General features: G+C 41.2%; 1 protein-coding gene across 3 annotated transcripts in view; it reads right to left on the bottom strand.

Moving 5' to 3' along the window:
• Me3 (malic enzyme 3) overlaps nt 1-25,082 on the bottom strand; it is a 200,570-nt gene that overhangs the window by 42,474 nt on the left and 133,014 nt on the right. For all 3 annotated transcript variants that reach the window (XM_048787941.1, XM_048787942.1, XM_048787943.1), the window contains 2 exons: nt 22,639-22,800; nt 12,362-12,465 (listed from right to left, as the gene is read on the bottom strand). In XM_048787941.1, the coding sequence (XP_048643898.1) occupies nt 12,362-12,465; nt 22,639-22,800 (266 nt within the window). The remainder of the gene's footprint in view (nt 1-12,361; nt 12,466-22,638; nt 22,801-25,082) is intronic.

Genomic DNA, 25,082 nt, shown 5'->3' with positions numbered 1-25,082 from the left:
CCAGGATCATATGCAATTTGTTGCTGCTGATCCTCATAAGGTCCCTTTCCTAACAACATATCTAGATTTCTCTGAGGATAACCAGCTGCTGCATTTCGCCTAGCCGTCTCCTTGCAAAATTCCTCATTGGCAACCTTCCATAACAGGTATTGTCCTCCATTTAGCACAGCTTTACACATATTAGCCCAATCTGCTGGCGTCATGTTCAAGTTGTTAATGGATTCGACCATGCTTACAGTGAAGGGTGCTTGAGGACCATAGGTTGTTACAGCCTCTTTTAGCTGCTTCACTGTTTTGAAATTTAAAACTTGGTAAAATCGCTGCCCTCCTGCCTCAAATACAGGGCATGTTAATATTTGAGATCTTGTCTCAGGATCCCAACTATCAACTGCGGGGGTTGGGGACCTCCCAGCATATGGAGGTGGCCTTGTTAGTTGGACACTTACGTCCTCTGGTGATAGAAAGGTGTTAGTAGCAGTCTCCTGTTGTAACTTTCCCCCTGATGGCTTTTTCTGTTTTACACTTTCTTTCTCTGTCTGACTAGCTTGAGAGGCCTTCTCTTTTACTTGAATCTTTTCCTCTGTCTGACTAACTTGAGAGACCTTCTCTTTTACTTGAATCATTATGTCTTCTTCTTCCTCTACCATTGTCTGAACTGAAGGCTTTGGACTAAGCAAACAAGATATGAACGTCCACAATGGCAATGTGCCAACTGGCAGAGTCCCTGGGCTTTTCTTTTCTATTCTTTTTAAATCTTCACCATGATGGTTCCATTGTGATATATTTAACAACTCCTCCTTAAAAAGCCATGGGCTACATTTTTGTATTGTATCAACGTATGCCCTGATTGTTCTTGATTTTACTGAGATGCCTCCTTCCTCTAACAATTTACTTAACACTCTTTCAGTTTGTTTTTTACTAATTTCTGATCCCGTATTTCTACTATAATACAACTCAACAAGATAACGCCTAACAAAACTGAAACTGAGTGAAACAAAATTGGAACAACACAAAATCATTATAATAGCCTCCTGAAATGTCCATCCGTCCTTTCTCCCTATCTGTTCCTCAGATGTGAGCGGTTTTTCTTCCATCTTACACATCTCCAGGGACAGGCAACTTAAAACAAAAGTGAAACAAAATAACAAAAGAAGAATCTTAAAATGGCTACCCATCCTCTTGCCCTGCCCTCAGGGGCGAGCAGTTCACTTACCTTCAGTCGCTCCCCGTGCGAGCCACCAAATGCCGCAGTCTGGCTGGGCACAATCAGGAGCCACTTGTCAAAAGAAACTAACTTTATTTTTAGAACCACACACGCCAAACAAAACAGCCTCTCAGGAAAAATCCTCAGAGCCTCAACTGCCACCACCGGCTTTCCACAAGCCTCTCTCTCCCACACAAGCCTCTTTCCACCTCCCACAATCCTCCTGCTCTTGAGGCCGATTGGCTGGGTCACGTGGGCGGAGCCAAAAAAAGTCCCCCAATGAGCAGCTCCGTGGTCTGAAAGGGCAGGGAAACAGTCCAATGAGCATCACCGCAGAGGAGCCAATCAGCTAGATGTTGCTGGGGCCGAGGAGCCAATCAGCTAGATGTTGCTGGGGCCGCTGTGAGCCAATCATCAGCCGGCAGCTGGAAGTTTGCTGGCAGCTGGAAGTTTGCTGGGGCCCCTTTGGCTGTGGCTCTCAACAAATAGGTCCTAGAGAGTTGGGGCCAATTGCGTTTTGATACAGTCTCCTAGCCCTTTCTGTGACCCAGGACAGATTCCTTGCAGGCTTGGGAGTCCATTATCATGCAACATCTGGCTCCCATTCTGACGGGAATATGTAGGGGCCAAATTGTCAACAATTAGCCATATCAGGCTGAGACTGTCCTGCTTCTTCTTCAAAGGCCAAACAAGCCAGAAAGAGTTCCAGAGTTCCTTCCTCTGAGCTTCCTCAGATGTGGTCAGATTCATGGTCTACTGTACATTCTAATTGATAGCTAGCCTGGGCAAAGTCTTTTGACCCATTAACCAATGAGCCAATCAACCAACCCACCTTCGCCAGTTCCTGAGGGCCCTCTATAGTGAAGCCATGTGCCCTAGTAAGTATCAGTCTGGTAGTGATGTTATAGTGTCATAGGACTTGAGAGAGGAATGATCTATAAAGGCCATCCACTCCAGACCACTTCAATACTTTAAACTTTTACATTGGTTCAGGCACATCTGTGCCCAATCTCTTCTCTGACTGTGAAAGATTAAAGTACCAACCAACAAACAAAAACAAAAACAAAAACCTTAAAAAAATACTTGACAATTATATATGTCACAATATGGTATATGAATATTTAGTAAGTGAAATATATATTTCATCAGATAACAAACAGGGAAAGAATTTCAGGTCTTGTTGGTCAGGGTCGATTTCCCTATGTTGGGCAGAATTTGAATTGGGACCTTGCTATGTGTTCTGCCTCTGGTCTCCTCTCACATTCTGTCAATTTTAATACACTACTTTTATTGCTCAAGAACATCCTGTAGCTTCATATTGTTCACTGTATCAGGTCCCACATAAGGGTATTATGTGGATCAGTAGGTTTCAAACATTTTCAGCAGAATCCTTTAATGAAAAAATGAGCAGAAACCTGATACAGAAAGAAATTAAAAACAAGGTAATATAGTGTTTCTTCAAGTTTAAATCTTTTATGATTGATGGAAAATATTTCATTTCTAGCATCCCTGATGCACACTTGTAGAGTCCTGGGCTCTAGGAAGCTTGTATTTTAAAACACTGAATTAGATGACTGAAGCCCCTTCCACTTTGGAAATGATAACCTTCTCTGTGGGTTTCAAGGCCTATTATAGTGCAATGATCAATTTAGGTATCAACCTACCTGGAATAAGAGTTACTCAGATAGTTGGTAAAGCATTATTTCTAGGTGTATCTGTGAGGGTGTTTCCAGAAGGTCTGACATTCAAATCAGTGACCAAATAAGGGAGATCTACCCTTACTCAAAGTGGGAAGGCACCATCCAATTGGTTGAGGGTCAGGATAGAACAAAAAAGCAAAGGAAAGTTGAATTTGCTCTCTTCCGGATCTGGAACACCTATTTTCTCCTGACTTTGAACTTCAGAACTTTAGGTTATCTTAATTTCTGATTCCAGGACATGTACTAGTGGAACCTCTTCCCTTCCCCAGCCCCACACCAGGTTCTCAGGCTTTTGATTTGGACTGAACTAGGTCACCAACTCTCCTGATTCTCAAGTTGATCTATTGCCTATTATAGGACTTAGCCTCCATGGTCGAAGGAGACACTTATTTATCATTATCCATCTCTCATTGATTCTGTTTCTCTGGAGAAACCTGAATAATATGTGTAGTTTGTCTCACTTCTATTTAATCTTATTTTCAACCAGTAAGCATTTAACTCTAGTTGGTGAGTCTTGTAGCTCTTGTAGAGTCTTCTGTGTACACCTTGTTTTACTGTGTTTTTGCTTTTCTTATGATGTTTTGTCTACGTGAAACAGCATTCTTTTTCCTACTGTTTTATCAAGTTTGGCCTCAGATTTGGACAATGTCTATCCCTCCCCAGTTATCGCTGATTGTTTCTTTTCTAAATTTCCATTAACTGAAGATCAATACCAAACAGTTAAGTACTTAAATCTTCTCTAATTATTTTTATTAAAAATATTGTTTTCTCAGAAGGACTGCACAATTCTTTTTTTGGGGGGTGGGGCGGTACTGAGGATTGAACTCAGGGGCACCTGACCACCTCCCCAGCCCTATTTTGTATTTTATTTAGAGACAGAGCTTCACTGAGTTGCTTAGTGCCTCACTTTTGCAGAGGCTGGCTTTGAATTTGCGATCCTCCTGCTGTAGCCTCCTGAGCTGCTGGGATTACAGGCATGCACCACGGCACCTGGCCATGGACCGTACAATTCTTAAGGGCACAGCCCATGTCTTTTTAATTATTTTGAGTCTTGTTACAGTGCCTAAAAGAGTGGTAGGCATATTTTAATTATTCAAGAATTCTGGCAATGGATGATAAGATACATTATGAACGTTTGTTGCTTCTAGCATCTCAGAGTTTTCTCACCTCAGTGGTGAAAATAAAGTTCAGTTCTCAGAGTTCTGGCAGCAGTTTCTACTGTTCCTATCTCTTTGCCAGCAAAATACATCCATGATTTTATGGGGCACATCTACCCTTTCCAGTTTGAAAATTCCAAAAAATTGATAAATTTTAAGAGTGTGGTGTGATACTCTGTTTTTCCACAGGAAGCTTTTTAGAAGAAATTCCCTGAACAAGCCAATCACCATTGTTTTCATCTGATGCACATATTTGCCATTTCCTGTTTTCAAGCTTGTTAGCTGTCATGAAGTCAAGGATGAGCCCAGGAAATCAGGCTCATGAGTCAGGCAGGCCTGACTCTAGCCCACGATATGTCTTCTGACCCGGATGCCCAGATGCATGAGTGCTTTCTCTAAACATGAAAATGCAGTGCTGCCAGGCATGAAAGCAGCTCAGGGTCCTTGGGGCAAAGGGATGCCAGCAGAACCAGGGGCACAGCCCTGCTTGGAAGGACTCCAAAGTAGAAGGAAGGCATTAATGTGGCAGGTGCATTGTTAACACAGACCTGAACAAAAAATGAAATCTTTTACCTTCATTGCCATTTCTACCAATAACATCCCAGTTGAATCCTAAATTATGTTGAGCACTGGGACTTGCAGTTATCCATAGGGCACAGTTCAGAGATGGAAGAGAATATGGTGTGCCATATTCTCTTCCGTTTCTACCTTTTTTTTCCTAGGTGAATTCAATTTTTTCCTTGACTTTAAATAACATTTACAGGATGGAAATTCCCAACTTTATATATTTCCGCCTCAAAACTCTTCCTGAGCTCTGATTTACATAGATATGCAGAGGCAAAGAAAGTTTAGAAATCAATTTATCTAAACTCTAGTAGACATATGAAATATTTTTGGCTGCAAAACTCTTTCAGAGCAGGACTGGTCCCCCAACCCCCCAACCCTGTTGGATTTCTCATCATGCCTACTTTAGTATCTGGCATATAGCAGGTTCTAGGTTAAAATGTCCATCGATTTTACATAATACATTTCTCTCTGTGTGTAGTGTATATATATATATACACTACATATATATGTATATATATGTATATATATATGTATATATTATATATATGTATATATACATATATATATACACAGACACACATTAATATAAATCTACATATATGTATACATATAATATATTATTATTTTCTTTGCTCTTTTTTCATTTCCAGGGTGCATCTTCCTATAATGCTGGTGCTCCCATTTCTTGTCCCTCCCAGGCTGTTGTATTGGTGGCTCCCAGTGAACCAAGCCTCCTGATATTTATGTCCTTGTGTCCACCTTGCTTGGAGCCCAGGAAATCAGGATGTGATTTGCTTTATCCAGTGTAATGTGGTGGAAGTTATACTGTGCCTTCTTGAGAAGGCCTGGCAGTTTCTATGTTGTGTTCTTGGGATCCTTGGACTGCCATGTAAGAAGTTCAGCTATCTTGTTAAGAGAAGAGGCCATATGGAGAGGCCCTGAAGAGACAGAGAGACCTTGAGACTCTATACATATAGGGCAAAGCATAATTCCAGTGTCTCAGCTGAGCCTGCTTCCAGCAAATCTTCTAGCTGAAAGCAGCTATAAACATGATCACTGGCAAACCAGCAGATGAACCCCCCTGTTGAGTCAGTTCAGTTTACAAGAATCAAGATCAAGTAACACATTAGACCACTAAGATTTGTGGTGGTTTGTTACATAGAAATAGAAATGGAGGTGTGTGCCTTGATATCATAGACTAGGGGACAGTTAACAGTCTTGCAATCACACCTCCTTGTTTTAGTTTTTACTTGAGTGCTCTGCTTTGTATGAAGACTGGACAAGCACTTGTTTCTTTGCTCCCTGTCAATCTGATCAGGGCACAGGAGACATACTTAGTTGTATATTTAGTATCTCTGAATGGAAATCTTTGGAGTACTTACCACACATAAGGGTAGAAACAATGGAATGAGCTGCAGAAGGGAGACGGGATGAGGGAGTCCCATTGAAATTGAAGGGACATGAGGAATGCATGCTGGAGATCTTGGGGTTGGCTCAGGAAGGGCAGGGGCTCACATCAAATTCGAAAGGTAGCATTAAGGGGTGGGCCTATGTAGTAGCTAGCTCCAGAAACAGAGATCCAAGTCTGTCTAAATTTGTTTGAAAAGTTCTTCTACAAAGAAAACTAACAGTGAGCTAATGACTTCCACTACCGTGTGAATTTCATGTAATGTGTGTGTGTGTGAAAAAGAGAAAAGGGCCGGGGGAGCATGCTGTGGGGGAAACAGACAGAAAAATAGAAATGCTCAGAAAATAAACTTTCCTGGAGATAAAAAGGAAATGACATATTTTAAAAAGTGAAAAAAAATCCTTTTTCTTTTTTCTTTTTTGTTACTGGGGATTGAACTCAGAGGCACTCAACCACTGAGCCACATTTCTAGCCCTATTTTGTAATTTTCTTTTTTATTCAGAGACAAGTTCTCACTGAGTTGCTAAGTGCCTCACTAAGTTGCTGAAGGTGGCTTTGAACTCATGATCCTCCTGCCTCAGTCTCCCAAGTTGCTGGGAATACAGGCATGTGCCACTTAGTAGAGTTTCTTTAACTATGCCTTCTTATTGATCACTCTTATCTTCTCTGCTTAAGAATCCCTATATGTGGAGTTTGGGAAACTAGAGAAAAAGGAGGTGGTTTCCTTTCCTGGCCTGCCTAAAGGCTGAAGCTGCAGGTAACATCAAGCTTCTGTCCAACCCAGGCCAGTTACTAGACAGCTGGGGCTCTGGGGCCAGGCTTAAGATAGATGACCCCCACAATGCTGCTGTAAGTAACAGAAATGAAATTGGAAACTTATCATAGCAGGATATGGTGCTCAGGTGCAGTGTTCTGGTTCCCCTGCAAGGCAAAGTAAGCCCAGGAAGGATGGGATGACTAATATCTGCCAGGGAACTTCAGTCTTGGTCTCAGCTTTGAGGAGGATGCTCCCAGCTTTCTGTAGTTGTGAATCACTGACTTAAATGGAGATTCCCTCTGTCCTCCTTAGTGGCCAAACCCAGGACAAGAACTGAGCTACAGTGAGTTTTTTTTTTTTTTTTTTTAGGCCAAAAAACCCCTTAAGACATCTGCCAATGAGTGGGGAGGGGTAAGAAGATGAAGATTTTTATTAACAGGATGTTTGGAGATGTTGAAGGCAGGAGTCAACATTTCCCAAGTTTTTTTTTTCTTAAAATACATTGTGTAGGGCTTCAGGACTTTTGAGTCACCCTTAGGCCAGGCATTCCATCTTGGGGCTACTATATTTCCAAGAGTGCCTGGGGAGACTAGCTCATTCCCCACCTGCAGTATCCACAGGAACATCTGCTTTAGCTTATCAGAAAGTCAAAACACCCGCCCGTCAACCCTCATCTTAAAGGGTTAAAGACACATTCCTGATGGCTGATGCTCAGCCCTCCCCAGGAGTGCACCCCTGGGCCGCCCATGTGAGTGTGTAAAGCTGCGAACTGATTTTCACAATCCTTTGAAGAGTCTCTTACATCCTAGTTTGTTTAACCTTCTCACATGCATAGCAGGACTTCTCTTTGGGGAATCATGGAATGACTACTGACTCATTAGATAAGGCGGGAGTCCTGGAAACAGGAAACTAAAAACAGGCTGTGAAACCAATTTCATTCCCTTCTCTCAGGTAATTCAGAGTGTGGAAAGCAGCCTGGACTCTGAGTCAGCACACCGGTATTCAGCTCACAGTCCCACTAGGTACTGGATGACATGGGACAGGCCCTGTGGCCTCTCAGAGTCTTAGTTTTCTCTTCTATAAAAACAGTAATAATAATACCCATGTTGCCAGCCACACAGATTCTTATGAGGTCAGAATAGAATAATGGGGTGGGAAGGCATGTTAAGAAGCATCTGATGCTTGAGTTCATTCTTATAGTATCATCACCAGTAAGTCATGAATCCTATCCTGGAATTTCTCTGTGATGGGGATCTCATTCTTACAGAGGGCAGTATATTGTGAGATGGCTCTGATTTATTTTTGTGCTTTAAACAGCCTCTATTGGCATCTTACCAGTTGGTTCTTCTTTGCTGGATACACAGAATTGAATGAAATACTATTCTGAAAGAATGTTTTTCAGATGTCTGGAGTTGGTACTGAACTCTGATACACATAGAGCACAATCATTGTTATGATTCTCCAAAGATGCTTTAGGTAATTTATGACCCTTGATGTACTTTGTCAGACTTAAATGTGGTATTCAGGATGATTTGAAAGGGGAAGAATGAATTGGGCATTCACCTCCCTTCTAGATACTCTGTCTGTATTAATGGCTTCTGAGTCTTGAGTTAACTTTGCTGATGACCACATCCCAATGCACTTCCTCCATAATATCAACTGAAATCACCAAACTTTCTGATCACTACCTCCTTTCTTTCCAGCTTATTCCACCTTGCATCCAGACCTCACCAGGACTTATGGTCCATCAGTCCTATCACCTTTTCTACCTTACTTCTCCTGCTGCACACATCCACATGTCCCCTTTTACTCAGCCTAGACCTTCTGGCACATTGTTAGAATTATTCCTTTGAATATACTCTCAACTCCTGTCTCTTTCCCTTTCTATCTTGCATGGCAAAATCCCAACCCTGATGATCTCCTACTCTCTGTCTCTTCCTGCCACATACCCGGACAGTTGAACCTAGGTAGAGAAATACAGAAACAGTTTAACTGATTGTCTTAGTCTGTTTTGTGCTGCTGTAACAGAATACCATAGTCTGAGTAATTTACAAAGAAAAGAAACTGATTTCACACAGTATAGCTACAAAGTCCAAAATAAAGCTGCCAGCATCTGGTAAGGGCTTTCATACTGCATGGTCTCATGGCGGAAGGCAGAAGGGCAAGAGAGTAAGAAAGTAAGAGCTTGAAATCACAGCTGTGACCCCCACTGCTTTTTTTTTTTTTTTTGGTACTGGGGATTGAACCCAGGGGCACTTAACTTCTGAGCTACATCTTCAGCCCATTTTATTTTTTATTTTGAGACAGAGTCACACTGAATTACTGAGGCTATCATCAAACTTGCAATCCTCTTGCCTCAACCTCCCAAGTTGCTGGAATTACAGGAGCCCCACCATGTCCATCAACTCATCTGTGAGAGTGGAGCCTTCATGACCTAAATGCCTTCCATTAGGCTCCACATCCCAGGATTTGGTGCATAGGAGATTAAGGTTCCAACACACACTTTTTTTTTTCAATTTAAAATAATGCTTTATTTCCAGTAAAATAAGCTGTAAAAATATATACAGTTTTTTTAAAAAAAATTACAGGTTATACAATATGTATTGTATGATCCCACTTTTAATAAAGAGTATGATAATTTAGTACATATTTGTGTGCAAAGGAAAGAGCTGGCAAGAATAATCATCAATCTGCCTTAAAGAGGGGAATATATGAAAATACAAAAAATGTTGTGACATTCTCAATTTATATAATTCTGACAAGTTAAAATTATTTTTCAAAATGCATATGCTTCTGTTGTAAATCTTTAAAAAAACCTTAAAAATATAAGTTAAAAATTGTAACTTAATTAACAGAATGTCATTTTACTTACAATTCAGAAAAATGCCACAAGGGCAGGTGAAATGACTATGAATCCTTGAAAATGTAGTTTGAAAAGTGTTTCTCTATGTCAGTTGGTAAGATGGGTGTTTGAAAGTACCTGTATTTCTGTTCTATTGAACAAATATCTAAGACCAAACAACAAACTTGGTCAAAAGTTCTATTAAAAGAAAATGCAAATATGTTATTGAGAAAAGAATCTTTGAGAAAGGAATTAAGCAGAAGAAATCACTTTAAAATGAAAACAAGATTGGTTATCACTTAGCACAGGCAGAATGACCCTCCCTTCATAGGTTCCACCATACTTTGGAAACATGAAACGTGCCCTTCACACACAAATCCTTAAGGCTGGAGATTGAAACCTGGGCCACTGGAGAAAGTTAGAGAAATATCACTGGGAGTACAAGGTCAGGCCCCTCACTTTCCTCCATAAAGACTACACTGAACTCACAAGAAATTTTTCAGTGTTCCTCCTCATCCTCCTCCTGTTTCTCCTCCTCCTTTTTTCTTTCTTTTTCTTTTTCTTTTTCTTTTTTTTTTTTTTTGCTTTTATAGGTTTTATTTAGAACTGGGTGGGTCTACCTGAAAGCTATCATTAAAGATATAGGTTTTTCTTAAGAACCACCATTTGACCCAGTTATCCCACTCCTTGGTATATACCCAAAGGACTTAAAATCGGCATACTACAGTGATGCAGCCACATCCATGTTTATAGCAGCTCAACTCACAATAGCTAAACTGTGGAAACAACCTAGATGCCCTTCAATAGAAGAATGGATAAAGAAACTGTGGCATATATATACACAATGGAATATTACTCTGAATTGAAATACAATAAAATCATGGCATTTGCAGGTAAATGGATGGAGTTGGAGAATATCATGCTAAGTGAAGTAAGCCAATCCCCCAAAACCAAAGGCTGAATGTTCTCTCTGATATGTGGATGCTAACACATAATAAGGGGAGGGGTAGAAGGAAGAATAGAATTGGAAGGGGAATGAAGGGAAAGAAGGGAGAAGGAAATAGAATAGATAGTAGAATGAATCAGACATAACATTCCTATGTTCATTTATGAATACACCACCAGTAAAATTCCACATCATGTACAACCACAAGAATGGGATCCTAAGTTATACTCCGTGTATGTGTAATATGTCAAAATACACTGTTCTGTCATGTATATCTAAATAGAACAAATAAAAAGCAAAACAAAACGAACAAAAAGATCCAATAGGGCTTCCAGATCCCATATCTGTAGAAGATGTTTTTTTGTACTTTTAACTTTGATACTTGTTAAAATGGAATTCCAATACCTTGTTAAAATGGAATTCCAATACAAGCTTTTTTGGGGACAGATTCAAACCATACCACTGACCTAGGCTAAATTCATGACCATTAGCTTCAAGTGGGTCCATGGAGCTGCTCAGAATCACACCTCAGTCCCCAGGTCTGAATTCCCCCACTTTCCTAGATAACTAGCTCACACCTCCTCCATCCTTAAAGCTTTACCACTTCTTTCTCCAATCTCAAACTTACTGATGATCTTATCTACAACTAGACTGGACTCCCAAATGCTCCTTCCACCATGTCCACCCACCTTCCCCCTCTGTGCCCAATATTCTTCCTTCCCTCTCTCCCTGTGATTGGTTTCTGTGCTCTTCAGAATAAACTCTCCAGGTGTGCATTGGATCCTTGCGTTCTAGCCTACTCAAGAACTTTTTTCCCCCATCCTACATTCCATCACTGACTTCTCTACAGGACAATTCCCTCCTATATGACCACAATATCATTATAATTTTTTTTTTTCAAGTGAGGGGACCTGCTTTATCTTAAGAGGCCCCATGAGCTGCAGACACCCTGACTTTCCCAGCTTGTGTTGGACTGTTACCAGGACTCCATCCCAGCAGCATGCCAGCCATGGCAGGGTGAGTGTGTGGCCAAGATGCCAGACAGATGGGGCAGGCAAGTTGGGTGGGGCTGCCAATATTGTGCACCCCAGTGAAGAGATGACACCTCATAAATCTAGCTGGCCCAGAGTCCATGTGGTCTGTTTATTAATACTGCCTTGTCTTCACATGGTGGTGGTGGAGTGATGATAAATGTGGCAAGCTGCCTTCCAAGGTCATTTTGTCATAAGAGGAGTGTCCTTTTTTCACCACCTGCAACATTCTTATTTATGCCAAGAGCTATGAACCTCAGACCAAGAGAGTTTTCTTCCTGGAAAAACATACTTTTCCTCCAGATTACAGACACATTGGCCATCATCCCTTCACTCCCCTCTCCACTGCCAAAGATTCTCCCAGAGAATGAGCCCGTTCAACCTCCAGTCTTCCCAATACGTGGGGTCCAGTTGGAATATTCAGACCACCCAGAAAAGTAAGTATCTTCTAACACTTGTTTGTGATTCTAACAAAACCAGGGTTGACATCAGTCATAGTAGCTCTTAAGAGCCCTCCTTCCGCAGGAAAGATGATGGAATGTGATGGACATTATTACCCTAGGTACATGTATGACTGCACATATGGTGCAACGCTACATCATGTACAACCAGAGAAATGAAAAGTTGTGCTGCAATTGGGTACAACGAATCAAAATGCATTCTGCCATCATATAAACCTAACTAAAATAAATAAATAATTTTTTTAAAAAAAGAGCCCTCCTTCAAAAAAGACAGCTTGGCTCACTTACTTATCTGTCACAGCCTGCATGAACTCATCCAGCAAGTCATCGTACTCCTTCCCACGCACACGTTGGTGTTTCAGGCCGATGTAAAGAGGGTCTCTGAGCAGCTCCTGGAACAGACAGCACTCATTTACTTACTTGCTCCCACTGTTCCTGATTTACTATTATTATTATTATTATTATTATTGGTTCTTTTGGGGGGATGGTACTGGAGATTGAACTCAGGGGCAACAACTGAGCTCCATCCCCAGGCCTTTTTTGTATTTTATTTAGAGACAGTGTCTCACTGAGTTATTATTGTTTTTAAAATAAGTGTTTAAGTTGAGTAGGAAGGAGAAAGTAGGTGGAAGGAGAAGAGAGAATCCTTCCACCCACACCAAGGGGTCAATTCTGGAAGGGCCTGCAGGCCAAGCCACTGACAGAAGGTGGACTCCCAAATGGTCCCCACTTTAGGAACAAATGATGCTTTGAACAAGGCAACCTCTCAGACACAGTCCTCTAACCCTGACTGTAGGCTCTGGGTTTATTTCAGGATTTCTCAACAGTACCACTATTGGCATCTTGGCTTGGATGATTCTTTTTTAAAAAAATATTTATTTTTTAGTTGTAGTTAGATACAATACCTTTATTTTATTTATTTATTTTTATGTGGCCTCACATGTGCAAAGCGAGTACTCTACCACCCCAGCCCCAGGCTTGGATAATTCTTTAGTACAAGGGATGATTGACCAATATCTTTGGCTTCTAGCCAGTAGAAGCCAGCAGCATCCCCAGTCATGACAATGAAATATGTCTTTAGAAATTGCCAAAGGTCTTCTTGGAGGTGAAACTGCTACTAGTTGAGAATCATTGTAGCTGACTTTAGGCAGCGTCTTGTATTGAAGTTTTGGGCCTCATCCAAAGCTCCTGATTGGACTTAGAAAATCATTGATTTATTGATTCATTCATTTATTCATTCATTCCTTCAATGAAATCTTACCTACCACATGCCTCACACATGGAATACAAATATAGAATGATACAACCAGAAATGTCAACTCAAGAAAGATGCTCACCTTAAGCCCTAGCCTGTGACCACTCTGCCATTTGCAGTTCTTGCCATCAAAGCAGTCACATGCTGTTGGGTCATTTGCTGTGTCTACACTGGTCTGAATGACCTCTCCCACTGGAGTTTTCACCTTTTCTATCCCCTACGAATTGGAAACTCATTCATGCATGGTATGTTTTATTTATTTATTTGGATTTTTATAGAAGTTTTATATGTAAGAGCCAAAAATCTGGAAAAACAATCTTAAATGTCCTTTAAAGGTGAATGGTTAAACAAATTGGCACATACATTTTATAGAATATACTACTCATAAAATTATTGGAACAAACTACCGATACATAACAACACCTGCACTAATCTCAAGAGAATCATGTGTGTGAAAGAAAGCTAATTCCAAAAGGCTACATCCTACAAAACTCCATCTATAGAACATTCTTGAAATGACAAACTTATAGAGATGGAGAATAGGTCAGTAGTTTCAGAGGTTGGTGAGAGAAAGGAAGGAATGTGGGCTTGGTTATAGAAGGACAGCATGAAATATCCCTGCGAGGATCTGCTCTGTATATATACTGCTGTGATGGTGCAGGAATCTACACATGTCACAAAACTACATGGAACTAAACACACACACACACACACACATATACACGAATGTAAAACTGGTGAGATCTGAATAAAGTCTATAGATTGTGTCAAGGTCAATTTCCTGGTGGTGATATTGTACAGAGCTGTGTAAGATGTTAATATTGGGAGAACTGGATAAAGGGTATACAGGATCTCTCTTATTCTTTTATTCACATGCTGAAACAGCATGTTAATCCACATTATTTCAAAATACAAAGTTCAAAACTAAACAAAGAACTTCATTAAAATGTTTGCAACTTCATATAATAAAGATGACACACTTATTGATCTTCTACTACTTCTGATGAGGGGCCCCCAGAGGGGTTTGGAGGTGAGTGAGAAATGGTTGCTGCCTTCAGGGTGCTCAGTCTATTGCAGGTAAACTAACTCTACTGCAGGGTAGGGAGACAGTGTTTGGAACAAAGTGAGGCACATGGAAGCACAGAGGAGTGCGGTAATTTTCCTTGGCTGTTGGATGTGGGGTTGTGTTACAGAGAAAATTGTCAGGCCCTGAAAGACTGGCAGGTTTCAGCAGGTGGGCTGGGCCCTCTAGGCAGAGATGTTGGCACAAAGAAAGGTTGGGGGCTGGAGCATAAGAATTAAGAAAGTACCTGGTGTGTTTGGGGAATGTGAAGTAATTCCATGAATTATGGTCTTCTGAAATTACCTATTTTTGTATTTGGATCACCAAAAATAAGAGTCCAGGACTGGAGGACAGGAGTTGTTTTATCTTCCTCTCCATCTGAGCAGCTACTGCAGGATGCAAAGATAAGGATGACACCTTACTACCCTCAAGGGGCTTAGTGTAGAGTTTCACCTTACCATCCACAAGCTGTGAGACTTTGGGCAAAGCATGTGACCTCTTTGAGCCTCCTTCTCATCTGCCAAGTAGGGATGAAATACTAGCTGCAGAGGATGGTTGTGATGATTGAGTAAAATAACACCAAAGAGCTTTGTGAATTATAACACATACTATGAAATAATGGCAGCAGTTGCAGCTTTCATAGTGCTTCCTATGTACCATGTTCTCTCTAGAGCAATTAGCAGCCTACAGTCATGGCAGCCATTGGAAAAGTGAAGCTCACAGGTGAATCTGCTGAAGGGAGGGTATTTGGTATCAACCTTAAGCTGCTCAATGACTGGTCACTGTGCAGGGCTGGGATGGGCCATTCCTGCCCACCTGAGATTCCCCTGAGGCAGTCTTTGCTTGGGGACTTTCCATTGGCCAGACTTCCTCTCCCTGGGCTGCACTGCAGTCAGAACTGTTCTTACTCAATTCTAGATCCTTCCTTCTCTCCTTTCATAGGAGTCTGACCTGTTTAGTAGTCTGAAGATCCTGCCCATCTCCTATGACTTTGGAAGCCCTCCCACTTTACTTTTGTTTTCTCTAGGAATTTCTTACAAAGGATCTGAGAGACAGGTCTCATTACTTTCTTTCATGTTACAAATGCAGCAGCAAGATACAGAGTGGTTCAGCAACTTGCCCTAAACCTTGAACTAGTAAGGGCAAGAGTCAAGATTCAAACCCTGAGTCCATGGTCTCAACATGCAGCCATGCTGCTTTGGTGGCTTTTTAGTACATCAACAAAGATTGACTTACAAGTTTTTAAACCCACTGCTCTCCTTCTGTCCTGTTTTGATGTCTTTGGAGGAGGTGGTGGGGAAAGGTTCAGGGACAGAAAATAACAGGAAATATTTGCCTTTACAATCCTTCATCCCCAGTTCTGGGTCCATATAATCTGTGGGTTTAGCACTTTGTTAGGGAATCACAGGTCTGCAGTTAGAAAGTGGATCCTCATCTCCTTCTCTCATTCTCTTTGTTCTCTGGATTGATCCTTGAAACTGTTAGGGCTCTTTCTTGTTAGGTGTGTGTGTGTGTGTGTGTGTGTGTGTGTGTGTGTGTGTGTGTATAGTGGGGAACAAATAAAAGGTTGAAGGTGGGACATATTTGGTGCTCACCCTCCACATGCCTCTTTCAAAGCAACCATCTAAAGGACTCTTAGTAAACACCTAGTGAGGAGGAATAATAAAGTAAATGATGGTGTAACAACTCCATGGACAGCTGGGCAGTCATTAAAATGGGTTTTTAGACTTTGCAGCCCCCCGGACAAATGTGGATGAGACTATTTAAAGGGAAAAAGCACAATACAAGACTGCCCAAATCATACAGGTATCATGATTACAACTATCTAAAAACACATCCACACAGGCACATGTAGAACCTAGAAAGACAAACACAGAAATCATTGAAAATAGTGCAACTCCTGGTATTTGCAGAAAATATTCATGTTTTGAGTTCATGTAAAGATTAGAAGGACCCATGGTAAGTTATAACTTGTAATATTTCCAAGTCACAGATTTGAATCATGATGCCGCAGGGAGAATAAAATGAATTTCTCAGTGCCAAATATGCAGTTTTTGGGGTGAGTCCAATTCTCCAGGGGCATGAAAGAATTTTTTGATTTTTCAAAGGTTTCTCATTATATCTCAGTGAAGATCAAAGCTCAACCATGAGCCAGGCACTATGAAGCCTGTAATCCCAGTGACTTGGGAGGCTGAGGCAGGAGGATCTCAAGTTCAAAGCCAGCCTCAGCAACTTAGTGAGACCCTGTCTCAAAATAAAAAAATAAAAAGGATAGGGATATAGGTCAATGGTTAAGTGCCTCTGGGTTCAATCCCTGGTACCAAAAAGAAAAAAAAAGTCAACCACAATGAGATACTATTGAGATATGAGTGGCTCTGAAAAGGTTTTCTAAAAGTCTTTATATTTATTTTTGTAATAAAATGTTCTCTGCCTCAAATACTTCAAAACTGACCTCCAAAATGGAAACAATATCATTATTGAGATGACACTAATATTATAAATATGCATCTATATTTATATATACATATATATACTAATATATATATATACATATGTACATATATATTATATATATTTTGAAGTATATGTACATATATACATATATGTATATATTAATATATATTATGTATACTAGATGACACCAATATTGTATACTAGATGACATATATGTATATATATTAGTATATAGAAATATATATATATATATATGTTTGTGTAGAGCTTTCAAGTAACTTACTTATTTGAACCTTCTAACCTTCTAATAGTCTGACCTATTCTTATCTCTGTTTCACACACAAGAAACTTGGAGTTCAAGGGTTAAAATAAACTGCCCAATTCATAGAGCCAGAAGGTGGCTAAGCTGACTGGAAGCCTTACTCTAAAGGGGTCTCATGGTAGTGCCTGCTCCTCCCCATCACTTGATGTTATGGGGATCATGGAACTAGGCAGCAGCTCCTTGCCCATTGTCGGGTTTTCTTGAAGAGCTCAGTAGTGGCTGGAAAGGTCCAGGGGTGCAGGTTTTCACATCCTATAGACCAGGATGGGGATCAGAGAAAGCTGGGATAGAACCAAGGGAAAATCCACATCCTCACTGCCAAGTTGCTGATGTCCTCCAGCAGGAGGTGAGCATGGCTTTTCCAAACAGCAGTGAGTGGAGCTCCCTGATGACTTGGCATTTTCCCTGTTCTCACCAACTGATTTGGACACAAGAATGACTGTAGCAGTGAGGTGTAGGAGTATTTACTAGCTTGGATCCATCTTTGCAGTCCTCCCCTCCCCTGACCTCCTCATGTAAGCATTTGGAAGAGAAGTTTTGAGCATGCATTATTGCCAAGTAAAATACAGGATACCCAGGTAAATTTGAATTTCACAGGGCAATAATTGAAATTTTTTTTTTTAGTTTATGTCTCAAGTATTGCATGGAACATATGTATGCTAAAATTATTATTGTTTATCTGGAATTTTAGTATAACTGATGTCCTGTATTTTTTATTTGTTAAATTTGATTAACCCTACCAATAGAGGGTGAAGGAATCTTAGTTAGGAGACTAGCTAGCAGAGAAAAAGTGCTGTTGGTCCTGGTGGTTTTTATCTCAGGGTACTCCTTCTGGGTAACTCAGTATGGGGTGAAGGTATTTGGGTTTTGGATTGGATAGACTTGAGTTTCAATTCATGCTCTTTCATTTAATTAGCTCTGTGACTTTGGGCAAAATGTTTACCTTCTCTCTGCTTTCTTTTTCTTCTCTGTTATAAAGGCACAATAATGTCTGTCACCCATAATGCAAGTTCTTTGAGAAAAGAGTCCATCCTTCTTCATGTGCATCTCCCCAGAGATTTGTCCAGTGCCAGCAAATGGGTAAAGCTTTTAAAAAATATTTATTGATAATAATTGCATGAGTCCCAGGGCTGGGTTAAGAAGATGCTAAATGAAGAAGTGAGAAGGTCTTAGAAATCACTTTATCCAGCTTCCCCCAAATGAATTTCTGAGTCTTGGAAAGGTTAAATGAGCTGTCCAAGGTCACAAAATATTGGCAGGAACAACAGAGAAGAAACCATGATTTCTGGACAAAGAAAGGTTACCAGGGTTGGATCATTCCGAGCTCTGGTGTCCAGAAGCGTTCCCTCCCAACTGTTATTAACTGAATAACTGAATATTTTCTCTCTCTTAGATAGTTACCAAGTTCCCTTTGGAACTAAATGAATCAATGATTATAATTTTTAGGTGAGGGCATTTTCCAAAGCAGGTGAACCAGAATTCCTCCTCTGTCATAGGAGTTGGAGGGTTGAATACGCCCTTTGGGCTGTTTGCCTAGCTCTGCCTTCCTAAGGTTTTTCTTGGAGACAGAATGACATAGAAAACAAAATTGTTTCTTTCTCTTCACTGGACATATCTCTGAGTGTTGGATTTAAGTTGGAAGTAAGATGCACTTCCTGGTCTAGAAAATATTTATGATGCATAGCAACAGGTACACCAAGTTGTTTTGCAGAGCATCTGTGGTTCTGGGAGGTCGTGGGGCTGGGTTTATGCTGTGGGCATAACTCCCTTCCCTTAGGTTAGAAGTTATGCCTACTGCTAATTTCCTGGGAAGCTCAGTGAAGCCCAGGAGTAAGTTACAAAGATCCCAGGAAGTACATTTTCATTGGTCATGTGTGTTCAGAGAGAGAGAGAGAAAGAGCTCTCTGATGGCTCTGTGTGGTGAATGCCGAATGTTTATTAGTGGCAGTGATCATAATCTTGCAACACCCAGCTTATCTGCTGACCCTATGCTCCTGTAGCAATCCACTCAGCCTCTAATGCATGGTTAGGAGGCTCTGCTCATGGTCTGCTCCTGTGTCTGTCTCTTGTAGTAGACATGCCTATTTGTGAGTTCCGGAGTTCCATATAGCATCTCCTTGTGTGAATTTATAGAGGCCCAAGACTTCAGCTAGGAGAAGATCTCCGAGGCTCAGGGGCATCATGGTAAAGCCAAGTCCCAGGGTGTTGCCCTGAAGAACCTTGGCTTGGAGAAGGAGGAGCACAGGGCTGGGAGCCAGTCCTTGGGGGAGCCATTTCACTCTGGGTCTCTTTTCCTATGTAAAATGAGGGAAGGGAGTTGTATCAGATAGTGTTTTAGATCCTTCATGGACAATGTGACCATCATGTATTTTGTTTCATTTACAAATAGCTGACACTGAAAGGGGCTCCTTTCCCTTGCCCCCTCGAAACTGATCCATGGGATGTCCCCTTTTTATGGGATCAAGGCTCCAAATGTTTATTTTTCCAAATCTCCTTGCTGTTGGCAGGTAAAAGTGACTCTGTTTCAGCGCTGTAGACAGCAGATGTTTTCCTTCAACAGGAAACCTGGAGGGGTGTTTTCTTTGATTCTGATTAAAGCTCCCATTGCCTCAGGAGTTTAATAGACATACACACAGATGGTCTAGTTATTCTGACACTAAAATTTACAATAGCATCTTCCCTGCCCTGATGTGACAGATAAAAGTCGCAAGGCCAACCCTCTCTCTTCTATAGCTTGGTCTTTCTCTGAGCAAGATATGTATTCAAGGCTTCTGGGGAGAAAATCTTGTAAAAAAATTCTTTTTTAAAAGGAAGTGGAGTATGGGAGCTGATGTAATAAATCCATTTGAAGAGCTAATCATACTATCTTCCTAAACTTGGTAATTTTGCAACTTTGAATTCTTGTGTTCTGAGCAAAGCTCTCGGGGAGAGAAGCCAACTCGGAGTAGATATAATACATGACCCATGAAAATAATCAATTAGGTGACAGTGTTCAAACTCTGACAACTAGAATATTCCATCCAGGTCCGGCTGCCATTTATCTCCATCATGCCTAGGAGAGAGCCTGACACCTACTAAACACTCAATAAACGTTTACTAAATAAGTAAAGAGAGAGAGTGTTCATAAAATAATCTTAATTGAAAAAATTAGAACAAAATCACAGGTACATTATGATTGCAACTAGGCAATAAGTATATCTATGCAGATATTGGAAGGGCACATGAATGCAGCTTGTGGGAGAAATGCCATTTCTTTTTTCTTTGAAAAAATTGAATAATGTTCTAAAATTAGTAACAAAAATTAAAAAAATTAGTAATACAAATTCTAAAAGTCAAGAGATTATCTTTATTTATAAAGCAACAGAAACCCAGGCAGTGTGGTATGGGAAGAGGAACATAGGCTCTAGTTAGAATTCTAGTCTTGTGACTTCAAGTGTCTTTTGAGCAAATTAAACTCTACAGGCCTCAGGTTCCTCACCTGGAAAAAGAGGGTAGATGACAGATGCTCTGCTCATGGGGTTATTGTAAGACTTAAATTGGGTATAAAGGTATGGTCTCTCATTATGACAGGCTTCTTGTTTCTGGTGGGTTTGTTACAAGTTGGGGGTCAGCCTTGAACTTCAACACACTGTTGCTGGGTGCTGAACCTTCAACAGCAAAGAATCCCAATACATCTGCTGGAGCTAACCAACACCTAGGTCCTCAGTGCTCTGGGAGGGGATCAGGTCTACAGACATACTGTGACTTACCTGGCTCATCAGTTTTACCAGGATCAGGGTCCTGGCTTCTCAGTCCAGTCCGTTTCCCATGCCCCTTGCCCTCCCTCTTCTCATCCCACCTCCATGATTTCCCAGCTCTTAAGCAAGGTCTGCCGGGTGCTCCCTTCTTTGATGGTATCTGTGGATAAAACCTGATGAAGCATTGTTCTTTCCAGGAGCTACAGTGCTCATTCATGTTTAGAAATGGGAACATGATTTCTGGAGAAGCAAAGTCTCTCTCTGAAGAGAGATCACCGAAGAAAGCATATGTGTTACCTTTTTTTTTTTTTTGACAATATGAATCAAGAATCTAAAAAGTGACATTTTTATTTGCCACAACATTTTGTTTCTAGAAATTTATCCTAAGAGAAAAGAATCACAGATGGGGACAAAGACTGACATGAAAAAAAATGGGTATCAGCACAACTTATCTCTGCAGAAAACCTAGGAATTAAGTAAATATTCAACTGTGGGGGGATTTCTTACATAAAGATATATAAGTCAGCTTTTCAAGTGACATTGTGGAATAGTGATTAATGACCTGAGAGAAAACTCTTTACATGCTTTAAGCTTCAAAAGGGAAGATACAAAAACTGTACCTGCAATATAACCTCAAATTTGGTTTTATAAGTGCTTTTAGGGAAAAAAAAAGACTGGAAGGAAATATACCAAAAAATCTAAAAAATGATTAGCACTGATCATATGACTCATATTTCATTTTCTAATGCTTTTCTGTATTTTAATTTTAATTAATTAATATAATTTATTCATAGTACTGGGAATTGCACAGGCTAGGGGAATGTTCTACCATTAAGCCACCCTGCCTCAGCCCTTTGTAGTTTTTAAATTTTGAGTCAGGGTCTTGCTAAGTGCCCAGGGTCCTCCTGACTTAGGGTCCTCCTGACTCAACACACTGTTGCTGGGTCCTGAGTAGCTGCAATTATAAGTGTGCATCACCCCATCCCACTGGATTTTAATTTTAAAAGATGAATATGCACCAGTCTCAGACTTGGTAATAAATGTCTCTGATGAGGAATTTTGGGGTGCCTTTTTCTTGTTTTCTGACACAGACATAGGGCTGAGAATCATAGACATGTATAAATACCATGTCCTACTGTGCCCCGAGCAGACAAATGCTTGGTGGGGTTTGAGCTCCTTCAATCCCAAACCACCTGGAATCCTGTGGGTAAACCTCATCCACAGCTTGGCTCAGTTTCTTTCACTGGTTTGCTTGCAGAACACTCATTTGCCTGGTTCAGGCATTTCAACCCTTGGAGATGGTGCTTTGAATTTTAATCCTTCTACCGAGGCAGTTTAATTTGAAAATGCTGAAAACCACACCAACTTTCAACTCCATGGGCTGCTCTCTCAACCAATAGGTTAGAGAGTGGCCTCATGGGGAATACAAAGGGTAGGATCATGGAAGTAAGGGATGAAAGAAACCCAAGCAGAGCACAGAAGTCTTCACAGAGGTAGAGGAAGGAGCAAAGGGACCCAGAAGTGGGAGAGGGCTGAGAGAAGTGGAGTGGGTAATTAGGGAGGAGGAAGTTCCTCCACTCCACAACTGTGTAGGGGAAGAGTTCTGGTCAAGGGAGGGGATGTGAAAGAAATGGCCCATTGCTATGTAGATAGAATCACCCTGCAAAGGCACCCCCCACATCCACCTTCTGTGCCCTTCTGGCCCCCAAGCTCCTGGCCCAGACAGCCCGTTACCTCGTTGTTGGTGCCGACGTCCAGCAGGACTGGGAGACACTGCTGTGGGTTCACCCCTCCACACGCGGTGTACAGGGCCAGCTTGCCCACAGGGATGCCCATGCCGTAGCAGCCCAGGTCTCCCAAGCCCAGTATGCGTTCTCCATCAGTCACTACCACAGCCTGAAAAACACAGCAGGTGCCATCAATCAGGGCCAGAGCCTCCTGTGACAAAGTGCTCATTTCCATGCCCCAGCATGTCAGGCTTGACAACTGCATGCCTGCTGACTTTGCAGGGGCTGAAACTGGAATAAGGCCTCATTCAACTGCAGGTGGCTGTTCCTTTCTGTCAGGCTGATGAGAAATCCCACTGAAGCGAAATGACAGAAAGACACCTGCCCTGCATTCTGAGGTTTGGGGTGGGGGCTTCAGAAACAGCTGGAGGGAAACCACATCTAGTCACTCTCCCTCAAAGAAACTAAACAGATGCTCTCAGCCTGAGACTTGGTGGGGGAGGGCGAGAAAGGGAGGGAAGGACATAAGGAAAGGAGAAAATGAAAAACAAGTGTTCAGCTGCTGCTGCAGTTCTGGGTTTAGAGACCAATGTAAGTGCTCCCTGGCCTGCTCCTGGGCTCTGATAAATCTGATTTGCAAAGAACAGAGCTCCTTGTTATGTCTCCTAGGATCACTGTTTCACATGAAACCAGGAAGATATGGAGCTGTATTGGGATTACCTTTTGTGTTTTGCAAACACATGGACCTGGGGGAGGTCCATGTATTAGTGCAGGTTCAAGGTTTCATACTATAAATTAACAGATGAGGATGAAACTGATAGTGATGATAAATATTATTATATGATTAGAATGGATGTTCTTTTGTTTGTTCACTTAACACATATTTATGAAACATGTACTTTGCCTAAGATACTGTGCCATGTTCTGGGGGAAGGAGCTTCAGTTTGCTCATCTACAAAAACAAGTATGTATGAATTCAGCCTTTAAAGAATTATAGGGCTGAAGGAGAGATGGAATGTGGATGTTAACAATGATGACTTTGGGAGGGAGTCCTGAGTGCACCAGACCAGCACAAAGGGCTGCAGAGTTTAAAAGATGGGAGATTTACCCCTCATAGATAAGGATTTTGTGGGTGAGGGGGCACATATACCAGACCTCGGACTGGGGGGGGATTGTGAGGATACAGGTGGGGGGTGATCAGTTAATGCAAAGCAAGTTAAGACATAGAATAGACATGTTTATAACAATTCAATTCACAATAGCTAAGTTACAGAACCAGCCTAGATGCCCATCAACAGGCAATCAGATAAAGAAAATGTGGTCTATATAAACCATGGAATTTTATTCAGCTACAAGGAATGAAATTATGGCATTTTCTGATAAATTGATGGAGCTGGAGAACATCATGCTGAGTGAAATAAGCCAGAGTCAGTGAAGTGTTGAATATTTCCCCTCATATATGGAAACTAGAGAGTGGGGGGAAGGAATAAAAAGGAGTAATCTCACAGAAATAGAAAGGAGACCAATAGAGTGGAGGAAGGAGATTGAGAGAAGCAGAGGAAGGAAGGGCATGAGGAAGTACTGGGAAATAAAATATGCCAGATTATGCTAGGTTCATGTACAAATATACCACAATGAATCCCACATATATGTGTGTGCATATATACACGTATACATATATATATAAATGATAATGCACTAATTAAAATGATAATAATAATAACAATAATAATAATAGAGGAGAGATGAGACTAGAGTAAATGGATTGGGGGAGGGGAGGGAAAGGGAAGTACTGGGGAAGGAGACTGAGCAAATTGTTATGTGCATGTACAAATATGGTATAATGAATCCCACTATTACATAAAATTATAACGCACCAATAAGAATAAAAAGAGACAGGGTAGAGGTGGGGGATGTAATATGTGGGGGGAAGAACTAGGAGGTATCGCTTACATGAAAGGAAAGAATGGAAAGTCAAGCAGAAATCAGACAGTGAAATCAGGCCAACAACAACCTATCAGAGTGTCAGTGAAATTGTTTATAGATTAGCTTACTATCCCTCCACTGGAACCTGGCTTTGGACCAGGATGTAGGACCAGCTTCAAGCTATGAATATCCTGGTTGGTCCCAAGCATGGTACCCACAGGGTTTAGATTAATCTATGGAGTGACAATGTTGAGTGCACCAGGAATAAGGAAATGAAGATCCATTCTTGACCTGAAATAATTTATGATCCAGTACCCAAAGAGTCCATGGTATCTTCTCATCTTGGTTCTCTCTCTCCAGGGGTGAGAGTACACAAGGGCTGGTGCTGCCTTTTGGTGGAATTGTAGCAATATCAAAAAACACTTCTCTACTTCTGGAAAGAGGGTTGGGGAGAGTGCAATAGACCCATGGAAATCATGATGTCCCCTCTTACATTGGTCCGTGACCTCTGTGGAGAGTGCTCAC

This window comes from Marmota marmota, unplaced genomic scaffold, assembly GCF_001458135.2.
Source record: "Marmota marmota marmota unplaced genomic scaffold, marMar, whole genome shotgun sequence".
NCBI classification, from domain to species: domain Eukaryota; kingdom Metazoa; phylum Chordata; class Mammalia; order Rodentia; family Sciuridae; genus Marmota; species Marmota marmota.
Note: the sequence above shows the minus strand (reverse complement) of the source record. Positions and strands in the feature narration are given on the sequence as shown.